The sequence below is a fragment of the Glandiceps talaboti genome, chromosome 6 (assembly GCF_964340395.1).
Source record: "Glandiceps talaboti chromosome 6, keGlaTala1.1, whole genome shotgun sequence".
Taxonomy (NCBI): domain Eukaryota; kingdom Metazoa; phylum Hemichordata; class Enteropneusta; family Spengelidae; genus Glandiceps; species Glandiceps talaboti.
In genome coordinates, this window is record NC_135554.1 from 21,030,372 (window position 1) to 21,045,161 (window position 14,790).

General features: G+C 36.2%; 1 protein-coding gene across 1 annotated transcript; it reads right to left on the minus strand.

The window, feature by feature from the left end:
- Positions 1 to 2,066: 2,066 nt before the first annotated feature.
- LOC144436554 (plasminogen receptor (KT)-like) lies at positions 2,067 to 11,321 on the minus strand. The gene is made up of 5 exons (XM_078125372.1): positions 11,189 to 11,321; positions 9,662 to 9,802; positions 7,379 to 7,509; positions 5,016 to 5,125; positions 2,067 to 3,809 (listed from the first exon to the last, which is right to left on the minus strand). The coding sequence occupies exons 2-5, from the start codon at positions 9,761 to 9,763 to the stop codon at positions 3,700 to 3,702; spliced, it is 453 nt and encodes a 150-aa protein (XP_077981498.1). The 5' UTR covers positions 9,764 to 9,802; positions 11,189 to 11,321; the 3' UTR covers positions 2,067 to 3,699.
- Between the last annotated feature and the right edge of the window lie 3,469 nt (positions 11,322 to 14,790).

The following is a 14,790-nucleotide window of genomic DNA, read 5'->3' on the forward strand; positions in this document are numbered from 1 at the left end:
GGTTTACATACTTTGATGAATTGACAAGAAAATTGACGGGCATAAACTATCCGCTAGGATTGAACAAATCAAATACTAGGCATTAATAGTAAAAATGTCAGTTATTTCAATAGCCCTCTTTTCATATTGTTCTGTGGATAAGGAAGTGAAAAATGATGGTGGCTAATTGTTTGGGCAAATAATCAGATTTTGATTTATTGGTAAGTTATAGTTGTCGAGCTGTCATGAAAGATGAAGTATATATAAGAAACTGGCTATCCTTTCTTGACAACAGAGAGAGTCTTGTTGGTTTTACAATTAAGCCACAGCAACCAGGCAAAATATTTAGCAAATCCAAAGGTAATTGAGCTAAATTCCTTAAGCAATTTTAGCACCTAGTAGAACGCCATTGCTAGACCAGTTCAGGTACGCCAGTTAATACATACATACAAACAAGATTAGCGCCAATGCCATTGTAGCACAACTGCATATAACTGTTGCCATGGGCCTAGTCTTGTTGCTAGGCATATTTGCATACATTTTTTGACTCTTAACTTGCTTGCCCTTCCCACTTTTTGTAATATAAACCATCATTTAGCTGTTGCTATGGGCATGGTTCTGAGGCTAGGCATATTTGCATATATATTTTGAATATTCACTTAGGTACTCATCCCTGTTGTTATCTTTGTAATGTGTATCATTTCACTATTGCTAAGGGTGTGGTCGTGGTTGCTGGGGCCCATTGTGTCACGTTTTCAACAATAACTACAGAATAACACCTCCAGAAACATCCCCACCAAGTTTCAACCCCATTCACCATGTGGTTTCATGATATATGTTTTTGACCAAAATTGAAATTTTTAGACCTAATTTGCATATTGCTGATGTTGTCATCACGTTGTGAATACAGCTTCATCTACACATGCCCAGATGCATCCCCACTAAATTTCAGCCCAATCTGCTTAGTAGTTTTGGAATTATTGATTTTTAACCCAAAAGACACATTTTAGAACTTATTTGTATACATGTATTACAAATGTATCATCATGTTATGAACAATTGTTAATCTAAACACCACTAAGATCTTAAGAACATACCCATCAAATTTCAACCCAATCTGATTAATTATTTTGGAATTGTAGATTTTTGACCAAAAAGACACATTTTTAGCCCTAATTTTGCATATCATTGATGGGATCATGTTATAAACACTTCTTTGTTATATAAACACCCTGACGCCATCATCAATCTAAACACCACTAAGAACAGTCCCATCAATTTTCAGACCAATCTGCTGAGTAGTCTTGGAGTTCAAGTTTTTTTTTTATTTTTACCAAAAATCACATTTTTTTTACCAAAATCATACACAGGTGGCAAGATCATTTTGATTTGAACAGTTTCCCAACTAGACACCCAAGGTAATATACTCACTGAATATCATGGCAATTGGTCGTGTTTTTTTTACTTTAAGTTGTTTACACACACACACACACACACACACACACACACACACAGAGACAGACAGACAGACAGACAGACAGACAGACTGACACTTTGCCATGCCTATAGCACTACTGAACTTCAGTTGTGCTAAAAAATCATAGAAGTGCACCAATACAAAAACCAAAGAAGGTTGCCCTCAAGGGTTGGAGCTTGATGGATGATACCTGAAATATAGACCTAGTGTTGAAGTACTACCTAAACTTAATCAATTGGCCCATATCTCTCATGGGTAATCCTTCTGTAAATCCATCCATAACTTGAGATATTTTGTTAACAAATGGACAAACAGTGGTAAAACCTCTGTCCAACCTAATCAGCAGAGGCAACTATGCATGGATGTAATGGGGAACAAATATTGCATGGACCTGGCCATGGACTGTAACATAGTTTAACCTTTGACCCATGGTAGCCTTCATACGGTTCATTTTAAATTAAGGTCAGGTATAAACATTATTCATATTTTGCTCTGTCAGGCAAAACAGGTCGTTGACTGTGAAAAATATCAAACACCCATTCACAGCAGTATAACATTAATAATAATTAGTCTTTATTAAAAACAACTAATTTTGTATAATACCATGTACAAAAGGGTAAATTCCATTTCTTTAATTGTGACAATCCCCCAGCATATAGAAAGTTGTTATGCAAAACAAGAAATACATATACAGGATCACAATGTTTACAGCATATGATGGCTGTATTCATCAACTTGTGAATACAGAGAAATTCATCCTTAAATTACATCCTTAAGGTTCCTGAGAATGGTGGTCAGCATCAAATGTCCTAAAAATCTTTTACAAACATATTTGTCACTTTCAGTATTAGACTAAATGCAAATGTTGTTGTTGTCATTCATTCATTCAAGCAGGACTACTTCTTACCTTGTAAGAAAATACAAAGTTTAATGAGTACTCTGTATGTGATGAATTCAATTTGATAAAAACCTGATAATGGACCTGTTGCCGGTTCCAAGATGCATTGCTGGTCTCTCTATACGATGCCATGTATTGTGTACGCACTGAGGGGTTTTCACGCGCTACCAAGGGGGATGGTTGTCACCTGACCATACCCTGGGTTCACCTGTAAAATCACTGTCTGTCAGTGATGGTGTTTAGTCTTTGTTCTATAAAATCACTCATGATCAAAGAGTTCAACTTGTGTTTCCATAATTTCCTGATTTCAAATGTAATATAGACAAAACAAGACTAAATGTAACAACATAAGCGACATCATCTCGTGCAATGCATCTTGGAACCACAAAATCGACTATTGAATGTTGACAAAAGAATGTGCAAAAAGACATATGCACTGATGTGATGTATGATTAAATAGTGTGGTTAAAGAGATCAGGAACACAATATCAGGCAACCAACACTGGTTCTCTAAGATAATACTAATACATGTACACAACAGCAATTCCATATATGGACATAAAAATCCTTCAACAGTGGTCACAATGCCATTTACAGCTAATGCCAACTACAGCTATGCACATGTAATAGTAGTATAAATTCTTTGCCAAGTACGCCCAGTAGAAAGAGGATTAACTTATCACACGTTACCCAAGATTTGTACAGAGTACATCGTGTGAAAACATCATGTATTGACTCGGAGCAACTACACCACAAAACAGACCGACAGCTTTTATGGTAAAATAGTGTGTGTTTGTTAATGCAGACATCCTTTCAACGGCTTAACTCATGTTAATAAATGTAACTGTACACTGTATTTTGATAATATGAAACTATAACAGGAGCACTTAAATTCATTGAAATGGATGTAGCAGTTACGACTTACAGAGGAGTACAGATCATAAACTGTGAAGTTTGTTTAAATTTTCATTTACAACAAAAACTTTGATTTACAGCTACTTCAATAGGTCTAACAAATTTACTATGTACTCCAAAGCCATCGTTACAGTATTATGAATTATGACATGCATTTAAACTTGGTCAATGTATCAGCATAATTGTATTTTTTCTTTAATTTTACTAATTACAGACAGTCCCAAAAACATTTAGTCAGTATAGTTTTCATCAAATTACAGAAAATGAAAACAAACTGCTATAATCATTTATACTGAGAAATATTAATGTGTGGAAGCTGTTTCAGTAATTTAGTACGTAATATTAAACATTTCTACAGTCCACACATTAAAATTTCCTCATTCTTTGATATACTTTTTTTCTTACAAGTTGCTAAGTAGTTACACTATAACTATTTCTTTTTCATGGCGTCCACAGCTTTGTCAATAGAGTCAATTGTTGGCATTCCATCAGGGAGGTCTAGTAAAGATAACTCATTTTTAAGTACCGATTCTGCCTCATCTGTAAAATCAAAGAGGAGAAATGATGATGCAAAAATGGCTGTTATGTATGTGTTAAAGTCACTGGAGAAGCATTCTATTGTTCAGCATCATATGCATGCCATCAAACCACACCTGATATACCTCATCTTCAATAATCAAGGTGTTTTGATTTTTACTATATCTGTTCCCTTGAAGTCAAAGAATGCAAAGCTGTATACATGCTAGCACACCCCAAGACAGTTACCAGCTAAGAAACAGCAATTGACAAATCATAGCATTCCTTTTTCTGACATGGCTGTCTCCAATATTAAATTAACTTCAAAGTACTTCCCCCAACACTATACCCATACAGTTCACTTTTGCTTTTTGAACGGTTTAAGAAAAATGAGCCCGCGCTATTTACACAATGTTGGAGCATCACAGATACAGCAAGGTATGGGTGTTAACATTTTGAAAATTTGCAAACATAACATGGCACCTAATTGGCCATTGAGTGCTTAATGGCAGCCAATCAAGTTAACTGTTTGATGGCATGATGATACATACAGCTTTGACTGCTTTAATATCAAAGGAGAAAGGAGCAATCAAAACTCATTGATTATTCAAGATGATATGCCTCTGATCCAACACATGAAGATGTTATACAGTAGTTGACTTCTGAATGCTTTTCTACACATGTGTGTGCGACTGTGTGACCCCATGTCAACAGCTACTATGTATCATGTTTGTACACATAAATTCTCACTTTACAAGCTTGCATGATACAGTCATGCTGTCACTGATAAGCTTAGAATATAGGTGACCAGCTGGGTTGAATATAATGAATGGATCATACATGTAATGAATAGAGAGTGCAGAGTGCTTCATATAATTACTTGATGACAATACTGTGGAGTACATTGATTTTAAATAATTTTGTAATGTCTTTCTTGCAAATACGAAGCCTCTGAGACAAGTCTTTCATTTCATTGCCTTCATTCTCTTAAAAGTGTTGCTTAATCACTTTTGCCATAACAAGAACGAGACACAGACGAGAAGCCGTCTGTCATTGTCATCTCATTCTGCTTAATCTCTCTATTGTGAAGGTTTGGAACCCCTGGTATACCGGTAACAGAGGATGGAAATCTGGTAAAGTAATGTGCTGTGGAGGCTGATGTACAACTCCTTAGGGGACAACACAACACCAAGCAAAACCTAGGGGATGGATTCATCCATCAGTACTTACCTTTCATTCTTTGTATCTTGGTTCCATAACATAAATCATACTGATAACCCAAAATAAAACTGAGAGGTATCATGGGAGCAAATAATTTAGGGTTTTTTCCTTTCAAAGCTCTGACAAGGGTGAGAAAATAACAACAATTAGTTTAAATAATAATAATACCAGATGTAAACTGAATGTCTTCCGTAAGGGCAAAGTTTTGAGATTGTCATTCCTACAGACAATTGTTGGAATACAACAGAACATATGTAATAAGTTATTTTTTCTCATTGATTGCTATTTGCTCATTGCTGTTAGTGATCTCCTGGCCAACCACAACATGTACTGTGACATTTGTTGAGAATGTAAAAAAAAAAAATAAGCACATCGTCGTACCACTTTAGACAACATTTCCTGATGAGAAACTATTTTTTCCTTTTTAGTGGCCTACAAAAATATGCCAATAATTTATTAAAACTAAAAGCTACATCAATAATATTTTCAGGACAAGTGCGCTTTGGTATCGCAAATGTGTGTACCAAGTTATAAGTCATTGAGAATGACATAGTCCCCGCTATAATTGGGTTTTAAGGAATTATCACTACTCTGATCACGCAACAACATTTGTGAACCTAAAACAAACAGACTTAGATATGTTGTGTGTGCTTGTTGGACATGGAATATGCCTCCAATAATAAAGGATTGGTTGGGTATGGGGGATCATATCACGATGAAAATGGAGTCTGAGTTATGGCTTTGGACATGGAAAATTCACAAACAAAATGGCTGCCAGGCAGCCATATTGGATCGTATCACAACGAAAATAGATATGCACATGTATGTCATAGAACACTGTCCTAATACCAACTTTAAATGAGATCTGTTTAAGCATGTCTGAGTTATGGCTTTGGACATGAAAATTTGCAAACAAAATGGCTGCCAGGCAGCCATATTGGATCGTATCACAACGAAAATGGATATGCACATGTATATCATAGAACACTGTCCTAATACCAAGTTTGAATGAGATCTGTTTAAGCATGTCTGAGTTATGGCTTTGGACATGGAAAATTCACAAACAAAATGGCTACCAGGCAGCCATATTGGATCGTATCACAATGAAAATGGATATGCACATGTATGTCATAGAACACTGTCCTAATACCAACTTTGAATGAGATCTGTTCAAGCATGTCTGAGTTATGGCTTTGGACATGAAAATTCACAAACAAAATGGCTGCTAGGCAGCCATATTGGATCGTATCATGACAACAATGAATATGCACATGTATGTCATAGAACACTGTCCTAATACCAACTTTGAATGAGATCTGTTAAAGCATGTCTGAGTTATGGCTCTAGACAGGGAAAATTCGCAAACAAAATGGTTGCTAGGCGGCCATATTGGATCGTATCATAAAACAAATTGACGTGCATATGTATGCCATAGTATGTTGCCCCTGTACCAAGTTTGAAAAAAAATCGGTACAGGCATCTCCAAGAAACGGCTGCGGACGGACGGACGGACGGACAGACGGAACCCAATCCATAAGTCCCCGTTCCAGACTTCGTCTGCGGGGACTAATAATGAATTTGAAGTGTGCATTCTTGAGATATAGCCTAATTACCGAAAATCATTAATTATGTAAATTGCTCATTAATATTCACAGTCTTGCCATTACCCTACGGAATATATCTTCAAAATTTCATTTGAATTGAGCAAGCCGTTATGGAGAAAACGATGACACAGACAGACAGACAGACAGACAGACACACAGACTTCCACCCATAAATATATCTCTTCCTTATGGAAGAAAAAATGGACACTGCACTAATAAAAGATACTTAACCCCTCAGTTCATGTCATACCCATCTTGCATTGATCAATCTAGTAAGGGTTGGGATTAATAGTTCAATGTAGTAAATTTAGATTCTTTAAGTTATGCCTCAGACCCTGCTCCCCCCCCCCTCCCCCAACTTAATTGGCCAAAATTGATAATTGTTTCAGACAGCACAATCAGTAATACAGTGCATGTAATACTAATATGAATACAAAGCTAGTATGTAGTGAGAAAAATGCTTCTTTATTGATACAACTGCTTCTACAAAATAAATTTTTGAACCACCCTCTTTACAAATCAATTATTTGAATCGCTCCCACTTACCTCATTCAAGTCTAGTATGATATTAATAGAATACTGTAAATAGCTGCCATTTGAAATTAACATCTTTGAGAAAAGTTGAGGACAATGTGCAAATAATGGTTAAACATGTAGGAACATAGCATCTTTTCATTTGATGTGATGTGGTGTCGATGAAAATGAACTACATGTATGTGCCTTTTGGTACAATACATCAAGCTGTATATGTAAATCTATGGAACTTACCCTAGAGTCAATCCTACACCACACACTGCATAGAATGACCCCCACCATACAAATAAATCTCTGCCTCTAGCTATCTGCATTGCCATTTGCCTCTCCCTCATCAGGTTCTGCATCATCAGCTGTCTTTGCAGCTACAACAAATAAAGACAAGAATGAAGAACAGTGAGTCAGCTGTACGACAGCTACACATTAAGCTAGGGAGTTAGGGTTATGGTTGGGTAAGAGTTAGGAATAAGGTTACACTCCAAATGGATGGCCCCTTTTTACTTTCTGTAAAGGAAGGTTATGTTATTTTTATATTTCTCATTACCCGACTGACCCTAATTCTTCAATCTCTTCAAATAAGAAATTAGGATTAGACAAAACAAAATCACAATGTCACAGTCACTGATTGTAAGATGGCAAACCAAAAACTACATATATGAGTGGAACTTATCGTTCATTACTGAAATTCAGGACCTTTAATAAGACAAAAGGTTCACAGTTTCCTTTTGACTTTAATTGTCATTTCTAAGTCAGAGACTACTAAAAGTACAATTATGAATTTAAAGTATCACCAGCATGTAGTATATATAAATTTACAAGTGTTACAACTTTTAGATTTAGTTTTATCCAACTGTTCAATTCAAAGCGGCCATATGGATGAGGGGTTGGTATTTATTTTGGATTTTTAATTCATAAAACTATTTTATCATGAAGTCCTACTTGAAAAATCAATGTGAAACAACATATGCCAAGTCACTGTTTGTAACTCAATAAATTTCAAAAGATTAATAAATGTGTAAAATATTTGTTATTGTACGTACAATAACACACTTTGTACACATATTTTAGCATTTTGCAATATATTGAGTTACAAATGCAGACTTTGTATATGTTGTTTCACATGGATTTTTCAAGTAAGAAGCCATGATAAACTTATTTTAGAGATTAAAAATCAAAAATAAATACCAACTCACCGTCCATTGCCCCCATTGGTCACTTTTAAGGTGTTATGATGAGAAATAAAGAAATAATAGGGCCACCCTAACTACAAATAATCTAGTCTTGGTTACCCAGAACCATGTAGGGAGGCTATCCTTCTGACAAACCCAAATTAGGTATTATGGCAACTACAAATAATCTAGTCTTGGTTACCCAGAACCTTGTAGGAAGGCTATCCTTCTGACAAACCCAAATTAGGTATTACGGCAACTACAAATAATCTAGTTTTGGTTACCCAGAACTGTGTACGGGGGCTATCCTTCTGACAAACCCAAATTGGGTATTATGGCAACTACAGGTAATCTAGTTTTGGTTACCCAGAACTTTGAAGGAGGACTATCCTTCTGACAAACCCAAATTAGGTATTATGGCAACTACAGGTAATCTAGTTTTGGTTACCCAGAACTGTGTAGGAAGGCTATCCTTCTGACAAACCCAAATTAGGTATTATGGCAACTACAGATAATCTAGTTTTGGTTACCCAGAACCATGTAGGGAGGCTATCCTTCTGACAAACCCAAATTAGGTATTATGGCAACTACAGGTAATCTAGTTTTGGTTACCCAGAACTGTGTATGGGGGCTATCCTTCTGACAAACCCAAATTGGGTATTATGGCAACTACAGGTAATCTAGTTTTGGTTACCCAGAACTTTGAAGGAGGACTATCCTTCTGACAAACCCAAATTAGGTATTATGGCAACTACAGGTAATCTAGTTTTGGTTACCCAGAACTGTGTAGGAAGGCTATCCTTCTGACAAACCCAAATTAGGTATTATGGCAACTACAGATAATCTAGTTTTGGTTACCCAGAACCATGTAGGGAGGCTATCCTTCTATTCTGACAAACCCAAATTAGGTATTATGGCAACTACTGGTAATCTAGTTTTGGTTACCCAGAACCTTGCAGGAAGGCTCTCCTTCTGATCACTTACGATTAGGTATTACCACAACTACAAATAATCTAGTCTGGTTATCCAGACCACTACAAGAAGGCTATACTTCCAACGCACACTGAATATTCATGACTCCTAAGTGCTAATTTATGTTGTTAATTTGTATTTTATAGTTTCAATGTAGTGTTTATCAGCAATTGTATGAAATTTATGTGATATGAAATCATGAAATGACTCTCCAGAAACCAAAATTTATGAAAAAACTTTTATTTCCTGGATTGGTGTTGTCCTTCAAAGCTGCTCTCACAGAGGTCAGAGGTCAGAGGTCAAAGGTCAGAGGCTGATTTCACATTGTGCAAAAATAAACTTACCCATTTATAATATGAACTGTATAGTAACATACCTGCATTTTCTGAGTTTTTAACATGAAAGCTTGATTCTTTTCCATCTGATCATCCATGGTTTTACCCATTGACTCGCTCATCATACTCATTGGATTACCCATGATGTACAAACGGTATCGGCTTATGGCTCTGTAAAAAAACTTTAAATATATAATTAAATTAATATACGTCTAATATTCATACCCATGAACATTAATATCATTTCTTAACCCTTAAAAAGGCTCACACCCTATTTTTAAGATGTCACTAGAAACCAAGGTATTAAAGTGAAAATAGTTTTCTTTGTTCAGTGGAGAAATACAAGAGGCTAAAAGGACTGTGTCACTATATGAGTTCATAGACACTCATGATCCCAATGTAAAACTGGGACCTGTCGCACATTTATGTGTGTGTAAATAGATCATATTTGATTCTTTTGTATGTCAACATTCCCCCAGCAGTCTGCTAAAGGATTGTATTCATACAATTTCTGTGTTATTATTGTATGCTTTACCATGCTGGCTTTAGGTATGTTGTTATGCATAGTTACACACCAGAAAATGACCAATCAATCAATCAATCAATCAATCAATCAATCAATCAATCAATCAATCAATCAATCAATCAATCAATCAATCAATCAATCAATCAATCAATCAATCAATCAATCAATTGAAGGGACCTACTTGTAGGCAAGTGTGAGTGATGTTTAATTCTTGTGCTAAGAAGTCTAAGCAAACTCACTGGACACTTACTGACAATGGGTCACTGCATGCTGTGGTATATGAATGGGATAAATGTCATCATATTCATGTTCAAAGCCTGGGTCCTGGGGCAAATATTCATTAATAGTAATAATACCTCACTGGATTAGTGAGATATTAAAGATGGTGTCCCCGGATGATGACGTGTACTACACGTACGGATTACTATATCAATGTTGACATGGTATCACAAGAAGGGGTCACAGGGTAGGTGAGGGGCTTTGCAACATGACTATGCAAATCTCATCTAGTGTGGGGCACAGGCACTTGTTTTCCGAAATCTGTTTCAGAATACGATAACATATCGATAATGTTGTGATACTTGGCCGATAATATATGTATTATGTAAGGGGTAAAAATAACGCGGTATCCTAGGATCTAGACACCCGTGTTAGTATTTTATCCCCTTTCATATAGCATCGGCCAAGTATCACAACATAAGTATATGTTATTTTATTCTGAAATAAATCTTGGGATACCAGTGCCCGTGGTGTGAGGGAACGAACATGATCGAAATCGTTGCACGGATAGAAGATAATTTACTCAGCTACATTTGCACGGACTCGTTGTAGTAGTAAACCATTACTGTCTTGTATAGCTGCTTGAGTTTCAACAAAGGAAATCGAAAGTAACTCGTTTAATTTGAATGTACCTGCGCCCTGGGGCAAGTAATGTCTACGGAAGTTTACTGCTGCAGTACTACTACTAGGCCTAACGTAGCAGGGTGCAGAAACGTTAATATATGATGGATATTGTGGTACATCGGTTACGCATTACACCTACCTTGACAGAAAGTTCGACCCGTATGATAATATGAATAGAATATGCTAAACAGAGCGTACAAATTGCAAGCCTGGTACGTGACTCTCAGATTGCTTCGAGGACGATTCCGTGACCTTACGTCGCAAATGAACGACCTCATCCGCTGACCTATACAACGCCCGCTATAGACCACGTTTGCAAATTGTTACAATATTTGCAGTTTTCGATTCATTTCTACTAGTATACTATACATGTAGTATAATATGTTTTATATGACTTTCGCTTTTACTTTTGTAATTTTTGAAACATTCTCCATGTCATAATATGAACATTAATGATGAATAATAAATTAAAATGAAAAATAGAGAAATTAACGAATGAATAATTAAAAGATTGATAAATAAATAAAGGAATTAATGAAGATTGATAAATAATTAAATAATTAAATAAAGGAATTAATGAAAAAAGAGAAATTAATGAATGAGCAATTAAAGATTGATAGATAAATAAAGGAATAGATGAATGAAAATTAGAGAAATTAATAAATGAATCGATCAAGGTCTACCGATTCCTGACACCAGCAAATAATCACATACGTCAAGAATGTTAATTTTTCCCCAACAATGTCACATTTTATTTAGAACGTGTGTCAAATAACCCTCAAACCAGTATAGTAGTCTGAGAAGTAACTGATACATTTCGGTGGGTAACACTAACATCTTGAAAAATAAATTAAACAGTGCATGCAACTGACAACGTATAGATAACAAGAGTCAATAAACTTTTATTTCGTTTAGCAGGACAATTCTAATGATTTAGAGGCTGAATATCCCATCATGAACAAGATCAAGTAAGTTATGTGACACACTTTAAATCAAAGCCAATTGCGGTGCCTCTTTCACAGAATTTATACGAACTGCCAACGACAAATCAAATTCTCACTATGTTTCTTTAATGTGAACCATGTATTCCAATATATACTCAGCATCCGAAACAAAGAAAAACACATTGATATATAAGCAAACAGATACACATACACCCAATATATATATATATATATATATATATATATATATATATATATATATATATATATATATATATATATATATATATATATATATATATATATATATATATATATATATATATATATATATAACTCGGTGAGTATCAATCTGCTAAGACAGTGCTCTATACCGCAGTGGCAGAGCGCAATAGTTTTATATATATTTGTGTGTATATGCGTGTACGTATGTGTGTGACTATTATATGCGTCTGTGTCAGGGTGTGTCATGAAACGTCAATTAATCCGCTAACACTTGTACGTGCCCGATTTCCCCCGGGCCGATTCCCTCATTACATCATGCTTTAGTATATGGAGATACTTTTAGTGGGCGTGTCTGCATGTAAATGCTACACGTGACCGTATGACGTCATCTATGAAATATGTACATTGCAACATCGTAAGAAATGTGTGAGATGACTGACACAGCCTGTCTTTACATTGTCATTACTGTTAGACCTATGTTGGTGGCCTATAAATTTAGCAAACAATAAAGTTGTCAATTATTGATTCTTTATCAATAAAATGTAATCTTACGTGATGTCACACGTGATAATCTAAGAGCCGTAAGAAGTAAAAAAAGAAGATTTTAATTCAATCCTAAATTCATTTTTGACAATTATCACTATTTTCACCAAAATGATACTTACTTTGAACATTAATCCCAATTTCTTAGACAAGTGATACATCTCAATGTACAAATACAATACATAATGTTTTCTGTCTCAACACTGTACATACAGGCAACATACATATGCATGGCTTACGTTACTTACCATATAGAAAATTAGAGATATGCATGTCTAGTCTATCTCTTTTACAACCTATTGTCTAAAGTAATTGTCCATATGAGAGAGAGTGAAACATCTTGAGAAAAAATCCACTGACGCGCAAAACTAATTTAAGTTTAAACCTCATTTACTGCTAGAGTAAATGACTGCAATATTGAAACATTATAAACAAAAAAAGCAAAACATTTGCATAAACTACTTTCGTGCTTAGCAAAGTTATTTTCTTGGCTGCAGTGTCTGGTGTCTGTATAGAGACTTTTAGGTGGTCAGACCAGGCTTGTTGGGTGTCTTTACTCGAAATAAACCCCATAAACGGAAACAATGGCGAAAAGTGAAGTATTTTTGTAACACGAAGTGGCAAAGGTATCAGTGTTAGAATCCCAAACGCATCTACTGACCATCTTCATACCCTGGTTTTTAAGTTCCCCGATCATAACATTGACAACTATCTTATGACGTTTAAAGTCCATACATTTTACTCTGTGTCGAATCACCTCACTTAGTTTAGAAGAAAGTGCCTTTGCTTCTTGTTGGTCGTACTTCACATCGTGTAGGTAGTGTTCCAGGGTGGATTCCAACATTACCTGTACTTGATACGGTTTGAATTTAATGTCTTCATCTGGTGTTGTTTTATAAGTGTTGGAATAAAATATTTTGCGACGTGCTCCGTTATTTTTCTGGTGAATATGAGTCATGGCTTTACCCCAGACAGATCCTCTGCGAGAAAGTCGACGAGCTGCCGAACCTATGACGTCAACAGTATGTCCACTATCTGACGACGCCGTTGATCTGTTGGATAATTTTCTAATCAACGGAGGGTGTCCGATACGGGGAAGCTGTGCCGACGAGGCATCGCTTTCGCTGCTACCACTAACCGATCCACGTTTTGGCTTCCCGCTGACCATTATCATTTTGGATTTGCCGTCTTTCCGGCGTGGTAGGAATGGCTTTGCGGGAGACGAAACCCCCTCTCTCAAGGACACTGGACTCTTGTCCATTTTCGGAACCGCCATTACCATCGTCATATCTAGCAGATTCTGAGATGCCTTTCTTCACGTGAAAGAAGTATCAAGTTCACTCCGTTTACTAATTTAGTCAAAATATCGGGATTCAACTTAGCTTACAAGCCCAGGTTCTTTGTCCGACCGTTCTGTATCTCTGGTTAATGATTAAACTGAAAGATGTAGTCCCGGTGTCACTATGACGACACACTAATAGTTTCTTTTATCCTTTCGAATTCGTATACGTTAGTATTTTCTTCGCTTCTGATTTCGTATGGCGACGTACGAACACAGTCACAGAGAAGCAGAAATCGTACACCAACACACGGCAACGCCTTGGCAAATCTTCAACAATACTCTGTAAGGTTTCTACGGAAAACACACCATTAACAATAACACAGGTTAAGAAGTCTCCACAAATCTCAGATTTCCGTCTTTCACAACGAAACAAGACCGCCAGGTTTCTGTCGCATTTATGAACTTAGTACTTTTAGTTCTCTTTGAGTGTCTTTTCTTTCTCTTCCCTAAGTTCTTCCCCTCGGGACTTGGCAGTTTAGCTTTGCTAAGGGTGGTATTTTTTTTAAGTAGGCGTCGTTGATAGGCGAAGAAAGTGTTTTCCACTGTCGATAACAGTATGGGTACAGTACTTGTGTTTACAACGAACGTTGCGCAGTACGTAGTCACTGTGTCACGAGTTGAATGCTGGCACAACGCCACGCTTCGTCGCTATTATATTGTGTTCGACGGAAAACACTATCGATTACT